Source organism: Scylla paramamosain, chromosome 31 (genome assembly GCF_035594125.1).
Source record: "Scylla paramamosain isolate STU-SP2022 chromosome 31, ASM3559412v1, whole genome shotgun sequence".
NCBI classification, from domain to species: Eukaryota; Metazoa; Arthropoda; class Malacostraca; order Decapoda; family Portunidae; genus Scylla; species Scylla paramamosain.
The window spans coordinates 17411500-17431499 of NC_087181.1; the positions used below are offsets into that span (position 1 = coordinate 17411500).

Consider the following 20000-nt stretch of genomic DNA (forward strand, 5'->3'; position numbering starts at 1 on the left):
CAAATATCTACACGAGGAAACAAAAAAATACACTTTCTCTTCGATCTTTTCACCACGACCATCACCACCACCACCACCACAACAACAACAACAACAACAACAACAACAAAGAGCCACACGACCAAACAAACAAAACAATTAAATCCTCTTTTGTACACACACACATACACACGCACACACACGCACACACATACATACGCAACCACACGCAGCCACTGACACACAGCCAGGAATCGAACACGTATCTTTGCAATAGGGAGTCGAGTGTTCAGTCAGCGGGCCAGGCATCTTCCCGTTTTCTTTGAAGTTAATTACATATATATAAAAGCAAATACAAATTACTATACTTCTATTTTCTCTATGTATTTATGTCTTTCTTCTCTTATTCTTGTTTTTTTTTCATTTTTACTTGTATTTTGTTTATTCAGCTGCTCTCTCTCTCTCTCTCTCTCTCTCTCTCTCTCTCTCTCTCTGCATCAGATATTTATTATTTCCTAACTCTTTTTTCAGTTCTCCCTTTTCCGTTTTCTTTCTTTTATCTTTCTCTCCACATTTTACTTTTCTTAATCATTTATCATTTCCGCTTTCCTTGCTTTCCTTCCTTCGCTTTTTCTTCCTATTTTCTCTTTTATTCCCTCTTATTTCTACACATCAATTATTTACTTACCCTCGTTTCTTCCTATTTCCTCACTTTCCTTCTCTTTTTGTTTTTTCCCTCTCCAGATTTCCCACCTACGCTTTCCTCCTCCCCTCCTATCACCCTCATCCGCAAAGCTCTTTCCCTCACTGCTTCGTCCTTTCCTCCCCTCCCTTTCATCTCCTTCTCCATCTCTATAACAATTGGCAATCTCTTAACACCACCCTGTCTACTCACAACATTTAATTTTCCCATCTACCTTTGAGAACATGAGCTATTCTTACCACAGAAAATTATAGCTTATATCATTTACTCATCCTGTTCTTCCCTCCTAACGGCCATTCCTCTTCTTAAAGCCACTAGAAGCTTCCCTTATCCACTTCATCTTACTGGCTATTTTCGTCTTCATAGCATCAAAAGTTGCGTCAGTTTTTTTTATTTTTTTTGTATATATATATTTTTTTCTGGGTCTTTCTATGTCTCCTGTTCTTTTTTTTGTTTGTTTGTTTATTTTTTCTGTCTTTTTTATATTTTTTTGGTCTTTGTTCGTGTTTTTTTTCATTTGGTGGTCATTATTTTCTTTCGTTTTCTTTTTTTTTTCCATTTATTATTTTCTGCTTGTTTATTTCTGTCTTTTTATTTTGTCTTTTGTTCATCCGTCTGTCTATTCTACCCTCGTTTTTTTTTCTTTCTCTATTTCACCTATTGCTTCTGTCTATTTTTTTTCAACCTGTTTGTTTTTCTTTTTTCTCCATTATTTCTGTTTAGCTATTTGTCTTACCTGTCTGTGCGTCTGTTTTCTTGTCTTTCTGTACGTGTTTATGAGTCTTCTGTGTACACTGTTTATCTTTTTCTCTGTCTGTCTATGTAATTTCCTTTTTTTTTCTGTATCTATTTGATGGTTTTCCTATCTAGCTGTCTTTCTGTCTGCCTACCTGTGTGTGTGTTATCTGTCTGTCCGTCTCTTCACTTCTCCGTCTATATATTTCTATGCGTCTAATATATACTCATTGTCTGTCTACCTGTCCATCTTTGTCAGGACCTATAGTAAATAAAATCACGTATATTCTCTGTCTGTCTATTGGTCAGTCCATCAATCTGTCACGACCTATACAAAATTATAAGTTCCTGGTAATCTCTATTTGTCTGTCTATTTTTCTGTCCATCAATCTGTCAGGCCCTATACAAAATCACACGTTCTGTCTATCACTCCTTTCAAACCACGCCCTGAAATGTAAAGGCACTCTGCACTCCTCCTTGGCTCCCTGACACACATCCAATCACGGTCCGGGATGCGTGATTACCTAGCCACGTCACCCTTCTGTCCCCCATCACTAGAATATTAGATGTTGAGGCACACACTTCCGTTTCCGTCTCAAATTAGCATCCTCCCCTTTGCCGCGTAACCCGAGTAAAAGTATCCTTTATTTTCTTGCTTTTTCTGTAGTCATAGGAAAAATACATCTTTGCTTTCCGATGTCTGTATGTTATTTAATCTTTCAACCTCATAATCTGAGTATTTTTTTTTTTTTCACTTTTCCTGACAATCACGACTATTTTTTTTCGTTTTTTTTTTCTTTTTTTTCGTAGAATTACACGTTAAAAGACACCTTTGCCTTCCAACTTCAGCAAATCATTCTACCTTTCAACCTCGAAACCTAAGTACAGTCACACCCACGTAACTTCTCTCCTTCCCTATTGAATCATACGTAAAGCACACACTTGCCTTCCTATTTCAGCGCATTATCCTTATTTTCACCTCGTAATCTAAGTAAAATCACATCTAACTTCCCTTCTTTCTATTGAATCTCATGCGAAACACACCTAACTTATCTCTATTGAATCACTCGGTAAAAACACACACTTGTCTTCCTATTGCAGCATATTATTCTACCTTTCAACCTCGTAATCTAAGTAGAATTACACCTGACTTCCCTCCTTTCTTATTGAATCACGTAAACACACACCTGCTTTTATGTTCATTCTTGTACCCTTCCTTTCACCTCGTAACCTAAATGGAATGGTGTGCAGTTTCTCTTCTTCCACAGAATTAGAGGTTAAATCATACCTAATTTCTCTCCTTCTCTGTTGTATCACACGTAAAATACACACCTGCATTCCTATTTCATTCCTGTGTCCTTGATTTTGCCTCCTAACTTAAATGAAATGGTATCCACTTTCTCGTCTTGTACAGAATTAGACTTTAAATACTCTCATCTTCCTTCTTCAATTTTCAAACGCACTTTTATCTTTCTTCTTCAATTTCTAGTTTTAGCTTTTCCTTCTTAGTAAAATTCAAACTCTATTCCTCACTTTTCCCACAGAGTTTTCTTCTTTCTTCACTCTTTTATGCTCCTTCTGACCTCTTTTTCTTCCTACTTAATTTGTATTCTCCCATTTTTGTTGTTTTCTAAGTAAAATTTTACCTCCATTTATTATTATTCGTGCACAGAATTTGACATTATACTAACACTCCTTTCTTCCTAATTCACTCTTTTATTTTCAGTTCACCTCTTTTACTCCTACTTTAATTTGTATTCTCCCTTTTGTTTTGTCTCCTAAGTAAAATTTCATCTTGTTTTTCTCTTTCCCCACATAATTAGATACACGTACTTCCCTTCTTAGCTGCACTCTTGTGAAGTAAAAATCAAACTTAATTTTGTCCGTTTTCCCACAGGATTAGTAATTTAAATCATGCTTCTCTTCATACTTCAATATATAATCTCCCTTTTCCCTCGTAAGATAAAAAAAAGAGGAGTACCCTATTCTCTTTAATATGATCAAAACACTATTTTCTTATTCCTTCACCCTATCATTCTCCTTTTCACCTCTCAGTAAAATCACGTTTAAATTTTCTCCTCCCCAATAGATTCACACATTAAAAGACCCATTTCTCTTCCCTTTTGTCTCTTGACGTAAGTAGATCCGCATTTTTCTTCTTCCCTTCATAAAAATACACACCAAAAAATACATTTCCTTATCTAGCTCAACATATTTTTTCATCATTTTATCTCCTAACTTAAGAGCACACATTATTCAAATCAGGCATTTAAACACACATACACACACACACACACACACACACACACACACACACACACACACACACACACACACACACACACACACACACACACACACACACACACACACACACACACACACACATACACACACACACACATATCTCTTCCTATTTCAATTAGTCTTATTTCACTCTCTTCCGGCATATTTCAGATCATTCCCAGTAACACACACACACACACACACACACACACACACACACACACACACACACACACACACACAATTCCAATTAAATTCTCTTTTCACTTCATTCAACCTCCTAACTTAAATAAAACCACTTTTACTTCTTCCCTTTCATAGAATCACTCATCAAAACACACCCACACACACACACACACACACACACACACACACACACATCTCATCCAACTCAACTCAATATTCTTACATTCTATTCCCGACATCCATTTCAGATTATACCCAGAAAACACACACACACACACACACACACACACACACACACACAATTCCCTTTTTTTAAGCTTCAAACAGCATCAGAATTCTGCCACTTTTTACTTGACCTTTCTCAAATGACACGCTGTCTCTCCACCCACTTGCAGGATCAGCGCTTAAATGGATCCGATTCCACGTGCCGGAGTGGGCGGTGCGAGGCGGGGAGGTGATGCTAACGTGCCAATTCGATCTCGCGCAGGACCGTCTATACTCCGTCAAGTGGTACAAGGCAGGGCGTGAGTTCTATCGCTACGTGCCCGCCGAGAAGCCGCCCAAGCAAGCCTTCCCCTTCAAGGGCGTGACGGTGGATGTAAGTGTTGCAAGAGTGGGTGGGTGAGTGGGTGCGTGGGTGACTGGTTGATAGATTGACTGACTGACTGACTGACTGACTGATCGACTGAATGAATTATTTACTTGACTGACTGATAGACTAACTGGCCGACCGACTGATTAACTGACTGATTAACTGACTAATGATTACTATAAGGTGATACAAGAGAATGAGAGAGACAAGGGAGGTCTGAGATAAAAGGGAGGGAGGGGAAGGTAACACTGTTGAAGGAAAAGTGAAGTTAATATAGGAGGAGAGAGAGAGAGAGAGAGAGAGAGAGAGAGAGAGAGAGAGAGAGAGAGAGAGAGAGAGAGAGAGAGAGAGAGAGAGAGAGAGAAAAGTGAAGGCGGGAAACATGAGAGGTGCAGAAATTAAATGGAAGTAAAAGAAAAAAAAATGTAAAAAAAATAGGAATAACAAACAAATATAAATGAAGGACAATAAAAGACACCAGGAAAGTAAATAATGTTAAGAAGAAAGAGAGAAAAAAGACAAATAAAAAAAATATTAAGGGGGTAAAAATAATAACAATAACAAAAAGTAATAACAACAAATGAGAATACAAAAAGAAATAGAATTGAAGGAAAGTAAATATCAGTAAAGAAAGTAAATAAAAATGTCGAGTTAAGAGAAAAGAAATCATGTGAAAGACTACCAGTAAAAAAAAGTAAAATAAAAAAAAATATATATATATATATAAGTAAGGAAAGCCAGAGAAGAGAATGAGGACTAAACACGCCGGCCAGATCTGGTGAGGGATTTGTAACAGGAACTAAAATGGAGCACTAAATAATATCAGTTCCGTCAGGGCGCGAGCGGCGAGAAGAGCCGGCCAGCGCTCGCCGAGAAATGACTGGCCACGTCAGGCGGCTAAAATACCAGATCACTCAGCGCGTGTCACTCGCCGGGAGAAGTTCAGGCACCCGCCAAATCAAGGAAGAGAACAGCGCCTGGAATAAATTTTAGTGTTTTGTCTAGATAAAGGATGATTAGTAAAGTATGAGACAAAAGAACAAAAAGAGGTGATCTTTATGATTCTGCTCTGATGCAGAATGGTAATTTACGTAAAAGGAAGAGTGGTTTTAACGAGTTTGTCTAAATGGACAGAATAATTAATGTAAAACAACGCGAAGTGACGGCTCAGACGGAGAAATATTTATGTAAAAAATTGTAAGAGATGTTTTCTTCATAATTAAAAGTGCTACGTTAATTTTTGTTATTTAGTTTATACAGAGAACTATTCTTTGAGTCTCTCTCTCTCTCTCTCTCTCTCTCTCTCTCTCTCTCTCTCTCTCTCTCTCTCTCTCTCTCTCTCTCTCTCTCTCTCTCTCTCTCTCTCTCTCTCTCTCTCTCTCTCTCTCTCTCTCTCTCTCTCTCCTCTCTCTCTCTCTCTCTCTCTCTCTCTCTATATATATATATATATATATATATATTAGGAAAGAAGCACCTACGATGTTTTGAGACATTTGAAATTACTTAAAACTGAAGTTCAAGTTGAGAATTTTAAGCGAATAATAATAATAATAATAATAATAATAATAATAATAATAATAATAATAATAATAATAATAATAATAATAATAATAATAATAATAATAAATAAATAAATAAATAAATAAGTAAATAAATAAATAAATAAATAAATAAATAAATAAACATATAAATAAAAAGAGTACAAAGCAGAAATCCCAAGACGCAGAGGCACAGCAAACATGCACAAAGGGTAAAGATTCCGTTCACAGGATTCAGGAAAACAAAACAAAACAAAAAAACCTGAGACCTAACAAAACAAAACAAAACAAAAAAAATTATACATAAATTCATAAACTTAAGCAAGGACGACAGAAATCAAATGAATCGGTAAAGTCACACAACCACGCCTGCCCGTCCCTGGCAGAAGAAACCAAGTATTTCTGACAAGTGTATTTCATACTGGCAACACTGATATACCTCGCTGATAGACACGTCATTACCGCCGCTAGCTATGTTTCAAAACTAACCAACCAATCTCCACACCCAAACAACAACAGCAACAGTAGTGACGCAAGTAGGAATGAAGCATGCAGTGTTACTCTCACGACGCAACTTGGCCGGCCACGGAGACAGACTGGCGTAATTCTGAAATAATCCAAAATTTTTTGACAACACAGACGAGCAACTTTTAAAACACTCATTTTTTTTATTTTTTTCTATATCTGTAACACTTCCTGCGCCTCGCCCTGCAGATCTGTCATGCGTTCAGTTCACGACGCTGACAGAGTGACAAGTGGACGAAACCAACAAATGGAAATCGCAGCAATATTCACTGACAGGGCAAAAATATTCTTTATATCAGACCGACGTTATTCTCTCCGTTAATGTTGGATGTGGTCAGGTCACAATGCAGACAGACTGACAGCACGTGAATAAAATGGACAAAAGGAACACACTACATCATAATTCCACTGATGAAAAGGCAAAACATTTTAGAATATGAAAGTAATGATATCCTAAAAAAAATAAATAAATCACAATAATCAGAAATGTGCTGTATTGTATCATGCTCAGAGGTTTAATACTGCAGGACCACCAAAAATGTCAACAACAACAACAACAACAACCAAATGAATAAACCGATAAACAAATCAATAAAAAAACCTACCAATGAAATGCAAAATATTCTCTAGCTATTTCAAGTCGATTTTCATTCTTTTCATACGCACCACTTTCAACATTTCGGAGTTTTTAACGTATCACACTCGAATCTTTACCAGTACATCACAAAAAACAATAAAAAAATGAATAAATAAAGCCATAGAGAGAGAATGAACTTTTAAAAAAATACACACACAGAAATAAAAAGAGAAAATGCACACATACAAAATATACACACGTAATCAAAAATGGACACTGAATAATGGTGAAAAAGAAAGGCGAAGACAGAAAAAAAACGAATTCCTTCACGGTTTAACTTTTTCCACTAGTAACTTTGCACCAACTTGTAACCTGATGGAAGCACGACACCAGCCAGACTCTGATATCACTCACACTGGAATGAAAGGATGCAGTGTGGCCACGAAGCAAAGCAGGTTCAACACACACACACACACACACAAATGACAACAACAACAACAACAACAACAACAACAACAACAACAACAACACGAGAGAGAGAGAGAGAGAGAGAGAGAGAGAGAGAGAGAGAGAGAGAGAGAGAGAGAGAGAGAGAGAGAGAGAGATAAAGAAATAATATATGACAGATGGAGGAATGAATAAATAAATAACACACACACACACACACACACACACACACACACAAGCTACGGATCAGAAATATATATAAAAAATTAAACAAATGCTACAACAAAAACAAATGTATGAATAAATCAACGAATAGAGAAAATAAGTATAAAAAAATAATGAAATAAAGAAACAAAGAAAGAAACAAGATTAACTATAAAAATACATAAAAGAAAATATAAAAAATACGAAGAGAAGAAAACAAGGAACTATTTATGAATTAATCTCCAATATACAAACTTTTACGTTATTTTTAGCAGTTAACGAATTTAAAACTCAAGAAAACAACTCAACGTGAACTAACCTCCTGGAATCTATAATGATTTTTTGGGGAGCAACATATTGACTGGACTCTCTCTCTCTCTCTCTCTCTCTCTCTCTCTCTCTCTCTCTCTCTCTCTCTCTCTCTCTCTCTCTCTCTCATATTGCCCTTGACCAAATTCGCAAAAAATAATAATAACGAATAAATAAATACTGAATAAACAATGGTAATGAAAATAAATAAGTAAACAAAGCTAACCACGTGACACTCTTCTCCCCTCCCTCCCCCCCACAGACGGAGAAGAGCAGCGCCCAGCACGTGGCTCTGAAGGGCGTCACGCTGGACACCGCGGGCCGCTACAAATGTGAGGTGCTGACGGAGGCGCCGCTCTTCAAGACACTCGTCAAGTCCTCAACCCTCATGGTGTACGGTACGTGTGTGTGTGTGTGTGTGTAGTAGTAGTAGTAGTAGTAGTAGTTGTTGTTGTTGTTGTTGTTGTTGTTGTTGTTGTTGTTGTTGTAAAAAAAATGAGTAAAATATAAAGAACTAAGCTTAAAAGACACGAGAGAGACAGAGAGAGAGAGAGAGAGAGAGAGAGAGAGTGATGTTCTTACTACACTTCAATGCTTCTATCAATAACGCCTCAGTCCACCTGCAACAGGCGGAACGAAGAGAAAAGTTTAAAAAGGCGGAAGTCAAAGGAGAAATATAACCAAGCTTGATGACGTTAGATTTAAATGGGATATAGGAAGAAACTGACCCTCAAACAGACTGGCAGATGACTGGGAAAGGCTCAGGAATAAGATCATTGATGCCAAGTCAGTAAGAAGCTTTGAAAGACAAGATTAATTTAAAGACAGGGATGATAGTTGGATAAAGGTATTTAGATTTTATGAAAGGACTGCCACATGTAGGCCTATTGACTTCTTAAACCTTCCCTTATGTTCTTATTTACTTGTGTGTACTTTATTTACGCTACAGTATAAGTTTATAGCAAGTTAAGAGCATAATACTGAGGGACACAGTAAATAGTAAAATGAGTTTCCGAGAAGTCAGCTTATTTGCCCGGCTTTATTATTATTTATTTATGCTTTACTGATTCATGTTGGGCGATTAAACCAGAATATGTTTCAGTGCCACTAGCTTTTATAGGATGGACAGGAAAAAGATGGGGAAATTAATGTACAAAGCCGCCTCATGTATAAATCAGTAGTTCCTGTGACTTCAAAAGACTGTTTACATTAACCATTTCACCGCTTGACAAATTATTATATTTTTCTCCACAGCCATCCACAACTTTTTAACACGTCTGTTTCTTACGTCTCTTAAATGCCTTTTTTTTCTTTTTTTTTTCTTTGCATAGACAAGGAGAGAAGATGTGAGGGCAAAAACAAATTCAGAAGGGAGAAAAAGCCCGTTAAGTGTCTCTCTCTTCTGTTAAAGTAAAAATAGAGAATAGTAAACAAAACCTAAGTCAAGCGTGAAGGAACATTGAAACTCTTCCATAAAACCTCTATATAAAACTTCTGTAAATCTTCTATAAGACCTTTCTATAAAACCAAAAAATAAAAAAATAAAGAGCACTAAAGAAAAGCCAATTCAAGCGTGGATACAATAAAACTAATATAAAACTTCTATAAAATTCTTCTATAATAGTAAAAATAAGCAATTTAAGCCAATTTAAGAGTGAAGGACATTGAAACCAGCCTTTTTAACCCTTTCAATGCGATACGAAACAATTAACAGCTCCGGAAGTAACGCATGAAATTTTTATAAGCATCTACAAGAAAGATAGGGAATAAAAAAACAAATTCTGCAGTTTGTACCCAGTTGAAAGATTATAGGTGGCTGTAGAACAAGTAAAGATGTCTCAGAACGATTAATAGTAATTCAGGAAAGATGTATCAAATGTCAAAGGGTTAAACAAGGCAGGGGAAATCACATAATTATCATCAAACACACTCTCTCTCTCTCTCTCTCTCTTTCTCTCTCTCTCCCTCTCTCTCTTTCCCTGTCCGTGTAAACAAATGTATCAGCATTCTGAACGAGGACCAAACACCATCACATTAAAAGCCGCTAAGAGGACGTGTATTGTAATATAACATCATCCTCTTATGCTGTATTAATGTTGATTGGCCAAAACCGTTAGCCAATGCAAAGCCACCGCTAGGAATGATGATACAGGTTGCACTAACTTTCATGGTCAGGTCACAATAACGTTTTCTTTTCATTTCACTCACCGCACGAGAATAATGGTGAAAGCCGTGGCGTGACTTTTCATCCTGTGTGTACTAGTGATTCTCTTAATAGTCTTGCGTCATTCACTCCTGCACCCAGCCTCGTTGTGTTAATATTAGCATGATTGGTTGATACAATTATTTATTTATTTATTTATTTACTTATTTATTTAGTAGGTTATGTTTAGTGTAATTATGTAGGTGGTGATATTTCAGTCTCTCTCTCTCTCTCTCTCTCTGTCTCTCTCTCTCATGGAGACAAATACCCTCCTGACATAATGATGCGCTGTTTACAAACCCACCCCAGTTAATGCAATGAACGAGTCAATTAAGCAACCAGTTAATTAGTCGCCAGCACCACGAAAGAATGAGGGAGAGATGGAACTCAGAGAGGAAGACACGCAAAAAGCATCCTGAGAGTAACACTGGAAGGACGCACGAAGATAACTTATAAAATCAGCTGATATGAAACACGATAGATACTTTAATGCGAAATGAATGAAAACGTGTATAGAAACAAAATGAAATAAATAAGTAAAATAACAATAAATAGCATGGGAGTATTTTAGGTAGAACAATATACCAAGGAAATAAGTTTATGATAAGATACGAATGTTATTGAATGTTAAATTAAATGTGTAATTGAAAAAATAAACTTGTGAAGTAGATAATGAAATAGGCAATCAAATCTGTGGACAAAATGAAAAAAAAAGAATAAATATAGAATGAAAAGGAAACTAAATAGACAATTGACGATAAACACAACTGACAAAGAAAAAGATGGATAAAGAAATGAATACAGAAATAGAATGATGAATAAGAAATAACAGACATGTCAATTAATAAGAAGATGGCAACGTGATAAAGAGTTATAATATGCAAATTGAATAATCAATGAATATTACACAGGAGGAGATAAAGATATACAAAAAACAGATAAGGAAGTTAGAAAGAAATGATAATGTAAAATAAATAAATAAATAAATAAATAATAATAATAATAATAATAATAATAATAATAATAATAATAATAATAATAATAACTGGAAAATAAGTCAAATATTCAGGTAGATAAATGAACAAATGAAAACCATGATAAATACAACAATAAATAAATGGAAATACGAAGATGATATTATGAAAAATACACAAAGAGCAAATGACACGATCCTACGGTATAAAGCAAACTCTATAACGAAATAAATGATTAAATAACAATCTGTGAGTGAAAAAAAAAATACAAGGTTATAAATAAACACACTGAGAAAGAAAGAAATATATAAATAAATCACCATTCTATAAAATAAAATAAATAAATAAATAAATGAATAAAACTGAGCAAATAAGAGACTGAACACGTAAACACAAGAACAAACAAATGAATAACGAAACATAAATAACTCATCACTAAAAAAATAAAAATAAAATAGATAAAAAACAAAAACAAAAAATAACACACGCGTCTACATACATCGAGACGTACACAGATGAATGAATAAATAAAAAAAAAAAAAAAAATACACACAAATTAAATAGATCACGACTCCACAAGGAAATCTGATATGTGTAATGTCGCTTCAAACACATCCAGTAAATAACACACCTACGGAACTGCCTGGATTAACCTCAGAGCAAAGGACAGCGCCCCGGACTGACTGACAACGCAATCTCTCTCTCTCTCTCTCTCTCTCTCTCTCTCTCTCTCTCTCTCTCTCTCTCTCTCTCTCTCTCTCTCTCTGCATCACTTCACACTCTCATTTGATCCCCGGCACTTCTCACACACTTAACATTTTTCAGTTAACAATTTCACTACACACTTAATATTTTTCAGTTAACAATTAAAACTACACCATTACAATTAGGCATTCACAACTGTACACTTACACTTAATTAACTAATACGTGTATATGCACCATTAGACACTCGTTCATCTATGGCCACGACGACAACAACAACAATAACAACAACAACAACAACAACAACAATAACAACAACAATAGTATCCCCCACCAATACTAACAACAATAACTTTCAAACTGCAACACTTAGCCTTTATATTTCTGCTTTATATTTGACATCATAACCTAATTAAACTAAACCTAACCTAATTTAACTTAATCTAACTAGAGCTAACCTAACTTAATCTAATCAAACCTAACTTAACCAAACCTAGAACCTAACCTAATTTAATCAAACCTAACTATACCAAACATAATCAAATATAATCTAACCTAACCTAACCTAACCTAACTAAACTAAACTAAACCTAACCTAACTTAACATAACCAAACCCAACCTAACCTAACGAAACCTAACCGCTTCCTCCGCCTCCCTTGCAGAGCTTCCAGACGGGGGGCCCAAAGTGCAGGGAGGGCAGGAGCAGTACAGGACAGGTGAGGTGGTTAACCTTACCTGCGAGGCTCCTAAATCCATCCCAGCCACCACCCTCACCTGGTACATCAATGATCAGCAGGTGAGTCTCATCTTAATGGTTACTGGTTGAATGGGATGAAGTCCGTGAGGTTGTTAGATGAAATAATCATGTTAAATTCAGTGATTAGGTTGTTAGTCATTGATCAGGTTGTTAGTAAATAAGTTGTTATATTCAGTGATTAGGTTGTTAGTCACTGATCAGGTTGTTAGTAAATAGCTTGTTATACTCAGTGATTGAGTTGTTAGTTACTGATCAGGTTGTTAGTAATCAGGTTGTTATATTCAGGGATTAGGATTTTGGACTCAGTAATCAGATTGTTAGTTAGTGAACAGGAGACTTTAACCCTTTCCCTGCGACATGAAACAATTATCAGCAGCAGAAGCAGCGCGTGAAATCTTTATAAGCATCTACAAGAAAGTTAGCGATGAAAAAAGAATGTATTTTGCAATTTCTTCCCAGTAGAGCAAATTAAGATGTCTCAGAGTGATTGGTAATTAGGGAAAGGTGTACCAAGTGGCAGTCAAAGGGTTAAGAGATTAGACAAATTTATAGATGTGAGCGACTGGAGAGAACAGGTGGGCTTGTCTTGCACAGGAACTGCCACGTGTAGGCCTGATGGCTTCTTGCAGCTTCTAACATTTTATTGATTTTTTTTAATTAACATTGATAACGTAGAGGTTGTGTGAGGTGAGTGCTTCGTTTTTCATTTTTTTTTCCATTATTCACTTTGATCTTTTCTTTTATTTTCATTGTTTTTGTTTTTAATTATTTATCTTAATTTCCATCCGGTCTGTTAGTGATTTTCTACAATTAATGTTTTTTTTCCTCTTGTTCTTCTTTAACTTCATGAATTATATTTTCACTTGCGTATTAATGAGTGTAAAAAATATTTCTCTTGCCATTATTAGTCTTGTTAATTTCGGCTTTCTATTATTCAGTCTGTTTCTTCTATAGCTTTGATTTTCTTTTTTTTTTTATTTCTTTTCCTTTTTATCTCACCATTTTTAGTAATGCTTTAACTGTAACTCTGTCTCTGAATTTAAATATAGAAAAAAAGAAAAAAAAGAAAAGAAAAAGCAGCATTGTTTTTGATGACATTTTACTTTTTCGCTTTTTTTTTATTCTGTTATTTTTACTTGCGAAATAAACAACTTGAAGCTTTTATTTTTATTACCTTCTACTATTTTTTCACTATTGTCTTGGCGGTAAATTCCTGTGAAGTTCGTACGCTTTTTTTATTAATTTATTCATTAATTTTATTCGTCACTTTTTTATTCATTTATTTATTTCTACATTTTCCTTCCATAGTTCCTCTTGAATTACAAAGGAGCAAATACTAACGCCCCTCCCCTCTCCTCGTTTTCTTTGCCTCCCTGTCTTTCGTTTTCTATATTCTGTGCTACCATACCTACCCATCTCCCGTTTTCTTCCATGCCTCCCCTCCTCTCGTTTTCTGTGATACCAAGTCTACCCTCCTCTCGTTTTCTATGCCACCATGCCCCCTCTTATTCCGTTTTCTTTCATGTCTCCGCTCCCGTTTTCTTCCATGTCTCACCTCTCGTTCTTAGTACTGTTATTCCTCCTTGCTAAAATTTTATCGATTTTTTTTTTTTACTTCGATCCAAATTGGTGTTATTTAATATATATGTATCCTTATAACATCCTCTCCTTCTTCTTCTTCTTTCTTCCTCCTCCTCCTCCTCCTCCTCCTCCTCCTCCTCATTTTTTTTGTTTCTCTCTTCACCTCCTCATCTCTTTGTCCTTCCCGTGTCCTTTTTTTCACTATTTTATTTTCCTTTTCTTTCTCTCTTCGCCGTAATTGTCTTTTTTTTCCAGTCATTTTTCTTCTTCTTCCGCGTATTTCATTTCCTTCCTCCTTCCATAATTCCATTTTTCCTTCGTGTCTTTCTTATTTATTCATCGCGCTTCGCAATTTTCTGCTCCCTTCCTTCCCATTTTTTTTCCCTTCCCTCTCCTTCATTCTATATCCTTTCTGATATTTTTTTCCCCATTTTTCGTTCCTCCTTCCTTTCTTTCCTTCACCGTTTTGCATTTTCCTCCCTTATTTCTTTCGCTTCACAACTCAACTCCTCCTCCTCCTCCTCCATTCTTCTTCCTTCTTCCTTTATCCTACAAAACACCATAAGAACCTCCTCTACTCAGCCTCCTCCTCCTCCTCCTCCTCCTTTTACCTAAACAATCATAACAACGCCTCCTCCTCCTCCTCCTCCTCCTTCTCCTCCAGCCCTCTATCACCACTTTTATCTCCTCCTCCTCCTCCTCCTCCTCCTCCTCCTCCTCCTCCTCCTTCCTCTCAATCTTATACCTTTCCTTCTCTTGCACTCCTCCTCCTACTCTTGTTTCTTCCTTACTCCTCTTCCTCCTCTTTCTTAAAATTTTCACTCCTCTTCCACTTCTTGTCTTCCTTGTCCTCTTTCCTTACTCCTCTTCCTCCTTTTTTTTTACTTTCCCTTCCTCTTCTACTCCTCCTCCTCCTCCTCTTCGTCTTCCTCCTTCTGCACCTTCTTCTTCACTATTCCTCCTCGTCATTTGAAACTACATAACGTTTTACACACACCCACACACGCACACACACCTACACCTCCTCTATCTCTTCCACCTACACATATCTTTTCCACCTTCCTCACATACGTACCACCTCCAGCACATCATCCTCCTACTCTTCTTCTTCCTCCCACGCCTACACCACCTCTTCCTCCTCCCACAGGCGCCGCAGGACTACCTGGTGGAGTATCACCCTCACCCAGACGCCGAGGGCCGCGTCGCCTCCCGCCTAGGACTTCGCTTCAACGCCCAAGAGTGGCACTTCCCGGACGGTCGACTGGCATTACGCTGCTCCGCCTCTCTGCATCCACTCTACCGCAAGGAGGCTCACCATGAGGGCATTGTGGCGCCTCGGAGCCCTCTCAGTTTGGGCCATGATGCTAGTGGTGAGTGTAAAGGTGTGTGTGTGTGTGTGTGTGTGTGTGTGGTTGGGTTTCTTTATGATCGTTGTTATTTAAGTTTGTATTCTCTTTCTGTGTGTGTGTGTGTGTGTGTGTGTGTGTGTGTGTTTTGGTGTGTTTTTATTTAAGTGTGTGTGTTAGATTTTTTTTTTTTTCCTCTGATCGAGTCTTTTCTTTCTCTCTCTATAGATGTGTCTTTATGATCGTGGTTGCTTAAATTTGTAGTCCGTTCTCCTTTTTTTTTTTCTTTCGTGTGTGTTTGTGTGTGTGTGTGTGTGTTTGTGTTTGTGTGTGTGTGAGGGAAAGGGGAGAAAAATGTACTTCGTGTGTGTTTTTGTGATTCATTGTTCTAGTTTTCTTTTTCTTTATATGATTGTTGTCGTTTGTTTAAATTCTTGTTTTTGTTTGGTTTTTGTGTGTGTGTGTGTGTGTGTGTGTGTGTGTGTGTGTGTGTGTGTGTGTGTGTGTGTGTGTGTGTGTGTGTGTGTGTGTGTGTGTGCGTGGGAGAGCGCTTTCTCATAAACGTAATGGAAAAGCTGAACTATTTAGAAATTTTTATCTAAGAACCTACACCAGAGAGAGAGAGAGAGAGAGAGAGAGAGAGCACGCACCCCACTCTTACAATATCCCAACACCAAACAAGACAAAAAAAACCACGTCCTGTTTTACACTCACACTAATCCCTCACAAACACACTGATGTACACACTTTCTGAAATGTGTACTCGGATTTACCTGTATCACCTGTACCTTTCTACACCTGAACTCACCACTCACCTGAATCCATTAAATTAAGTGCACAGGTATCACTCTCCTCTCGTCACTGAAAAATAGTAAAGTCTCCCATTAAAAACAATTCAAAACAAGGCACATCACGTTTTCTCATCTCAGGTAATGACAAATGATAATCAAGGTGAATATGGGTGAGTTTTTAGCATCATTGTGATTTAAATGTTCTGTGTTTACCTGTGCGTGGTTGATTAAAGGCAGGACTGGTGAGGTGGGTTAAATATGAGGTGATGAAATAATGTTTGATTTTTTTGTTGTGTTTTTTTTTCTGTTTATCTGTCTGTCTGTCTGTCTGTCTGTCATTCTATCCATCATTCTGTCTGTCTGTGTAATCTATCTGTCTATCTCTCTCTCTCTTTTGGGTATCTGTAAAGTACATTCATTCTTGTCTCACGGTAATTAGATTTAGCTCTCTCTCTCTCTCTCTCTCTCTCTCTCTCTCTCTCTCTCTCTCTCTCTCTCTCTCTCTCTCTCTCTGTAACAGGTGACACTATTAATAACTAAGATAATATTAATACTCTTAACTCTCTTCTTCTTTATCTCTTTATCTCTCTTTCTCTCCCTCACCAGGTTGTTCCCTCGCGGTGGTGAATGTGGTGATGGTGGTGGTGAGTCTTCTCCTGGCCCTCACCACTCGCCACTAACACCATGGACACCCTAGTCACCATTTCCAAGGCCTACGGTGGTGATGGTGCTTATATGGTGCCAGTATTCCCTCTCCCTCTCTCTCTCCCTCCCCTCTCACCATCCTTCGCCATCACCACTTCTCTATTTCTTGTGGTGGTGGTGAGACGTGTGGTGACGGGTTTTCAATGGTGCCATAAATCTTTACACTGTCATCCCTCTCCTTGTCATCACTATTATGTTCTGTGGTGGTGATAATGGTGATAGTGGTGATGGTGATGAGGTCTCAGTCATCACCTGTTATCACGGTTGCCTTAGATGTGGTGATATGATGGTGATGGGGGTTAAGAAATCTGTCATCACTATCATTTCAGTTATGGTGATGATATGGTGTTGTAAAACATTACGAATCGCCATAATTGAAGTGATAGTGATGACTGTTCATTCTTATTTCCTGTCATCACCACTGCCTTAAGTATGGTGATATGATGGTGACAGGAGCTATGAATCATCTAACATCACTATCACTTTAGTTTTAGTGATGATATGGTGTAAGACCTTAAGCATCACCACCACCACCACTGCTATTATGGTGCGTGGTGATGATGGTGAATAATGGTGACAGATCATCACCATCACTACTATCACCACTTACTAAAGCAATGGTGACGGTGAGAGAGGTGATATTACTCTTACGTCACTTTCACCACACTCTCACTATCATCACCATCAGCAAGTGGTGACAAGGAGGGGAGTGATGGTGACAGTATGGTGCATTCTAGCTTCATGGCGGTATATTAATGGTGATGCTGCTTCAAGTGGGATAAAAAAAAAAAAAAAAAAGTAAAAAAAAAAAAACGACCTCTTGGTGACCTCCTCACTGGTGACCTCACTGGTGACCTCGCTGCCCTGAGACTGAATGAGTGACATGGTGACCTGAGGAACTGGTGAAAATATGGTGAAAATAGAAATACATACAAAAAAACGAATGAAAAATTATATGTTATGCCTACTGAAATTCTGTAGGCTGGACTTTTTTTGTTTTAGGTTTTTTTTATATATATACTTCCGAAATCAGTGAACTACGATAGCATATATAAAACACTCTGCATAGGAAACAAACATACAAACGCACGCATGTACACGATGGTGATGGAAAATACAAACTTATCGTTGGGAAGTTGATAGTTTAAAAAGTGGTGGAATTGTGAGGTATTTTAAAAGGCTCATGTAAAAAAAAAAAAGGAGGAAAAGAAGCTTTAGTGTGACGCTTTAAAAATACGAAAAGAAAAAAAAAGAGAGAGACAGACAGACAGAGAGAGAGAGAGAGATAAAAATGAACGTGTCGAGGAAATGGAGAACGTGAAGCTTCGTTTGCAAGTTCGAACTGCCACTGCCGTTTTCCAAAAATGATGTAGTGATGTGAAAAGTAAATTCTGCGACCCGTAAAATGAATAAACATCACCAAACAATGAAAAAAAAAGGAGATAAACAAACCCGTGATGCACAAAAAAGTCACCAAACGGACAAAAAAAAAAAAATGTTTCAGCGTGGACGATTCGAAAAAAAGGAAATGAAGCCAAGAATCCTCATTTTTCAAACATGTGAGGCTTCGGAGCAAACGAGACACTAAACCACTAATAATGAAGCAAAAAAAAAAAAAAAAATGTGGAAAGAAGTTATACCTAGAGATACTAAAATAAAACCCATGAAAAAAAAAAAACTTAAACAACTAAAACAATAGTGGCAGATGAAGGAACTGTAAAGAAAACGATAGAAAATGAGGGCTGGGAAAATGGCGATCGCTAAAAAGGTACTCGAAGGAAACAAAGATGAAAAGATTACAACTGAAGATACTTTAACGAGAAAAAAAGAAAAAAATAGTACCAGTAAAATAATTCCTCCCACCCACTCCAAGCTAAAAAAAAAAAAAAGAAAAAAGTAAAGAAGGAAAAGAAGAAATGCTGCAGCGGAAGAAAGTACAAGAAAACAGTGAAATGTGACGAAGGTACTGGAGTGAACACGGTGACAGGTAAGAGAAACATAAGAGAAAAGAAAAAAAAAACAGTGAAACATGAAGACTGTATTGAAGTGAGCACGATAACGAACAAGGAAGTAGAAAGAAAGACTGACTAAAAAAAGCAGAAAAAAAAAACTGTAGAAGAGAACAAGCATAAGATAAGGTGAAGAAACAGTGGAATACAAAGAGTGTAATGAAGTGAGCACGATAACGAATAAGGAAGTAGAAAAAAACAACGAATGACTAAAGGCAGCAGAAAAAAGAAAATGCCAAAGAAAAAATAAGCATGACATTAGGTAAAGTACCAAACCAGGACCGTGGGAACGTACTCCATAACATCAGGCCAAACAGTGGTGAACGTTTTGTGTTTCTGGTGAGCGATCGCAGATGAGGATGAGCTGAACTGAACGATGCGGAGTGGCGAGCGCCCGAGGTACTCTGGCACACTGAACGAACACTTCTGGAATGCTCTTACGTGGACGGGGGAAAAACAGTGAGATGTATTATGAATAGATAATACTCAACGTTTTCCAAAGGATGACGAATTAGCATATTAGTTACGAAAGGGGGAAAAAATGTATACATATAAATATATATATATATATAAACGAGTATATATATAATAAGTTTAGTGGAATACTTAGTGCTAATTGATAAGCTTTCAATTACGGGAAGCTGCTTTTGTCGTGATGATGGTGATGATAATGGTGATGATTTACCAAGACATTATTGAGGGAGATTGTATTAGCAGTGTTGATGAAGGTGATGGCGGTGGTGATGCAGTACTATAAAAACAATACTATTATACATCTATGTATACAAAAACCTTAAGTTACTATGTAAATATGCACCTCTGAAGTGTCATGTGTGTGTGTGCGTGTG

The 20000-nt window shown here is 37.0% G+C and overlaps 1 protein-coding gene across 1 annotated transcript in view; it reads left to right on the forward strand.

Annotated features, from left to right (window-relative positions):
- LOC135088764 (uncharacterized) overlaps positions 1–17955 on the forward strand; it is a 46191-nt gene extending 28236 nt beyond the window's left edge. Inside the window, exons 2-6 of the mRNA XM_063983772.1 lie at positions 4285–4487; positions 8344–8479; positions 12626–12759; positions 15449–15671; positions 17045–17955. Coding sequence (XP_063839842.1) covers positions 4285–4487; positions 8344–8479; positions 12626–12759; positions 15449–15671; positions 17045–17118 — 770 coding nt within the window. The 3' untranslated portion in view covers positions 17119–17955. The remainder of the gene's footprint in view (positions 1–4284; positions 4488–8343; positions 8480–12625; positions 12760–15448; positions 15672–17044) is intronic.
- The last annotated feature ends 2045 nt before the right edge of the window (positions 17956–20000 follow it).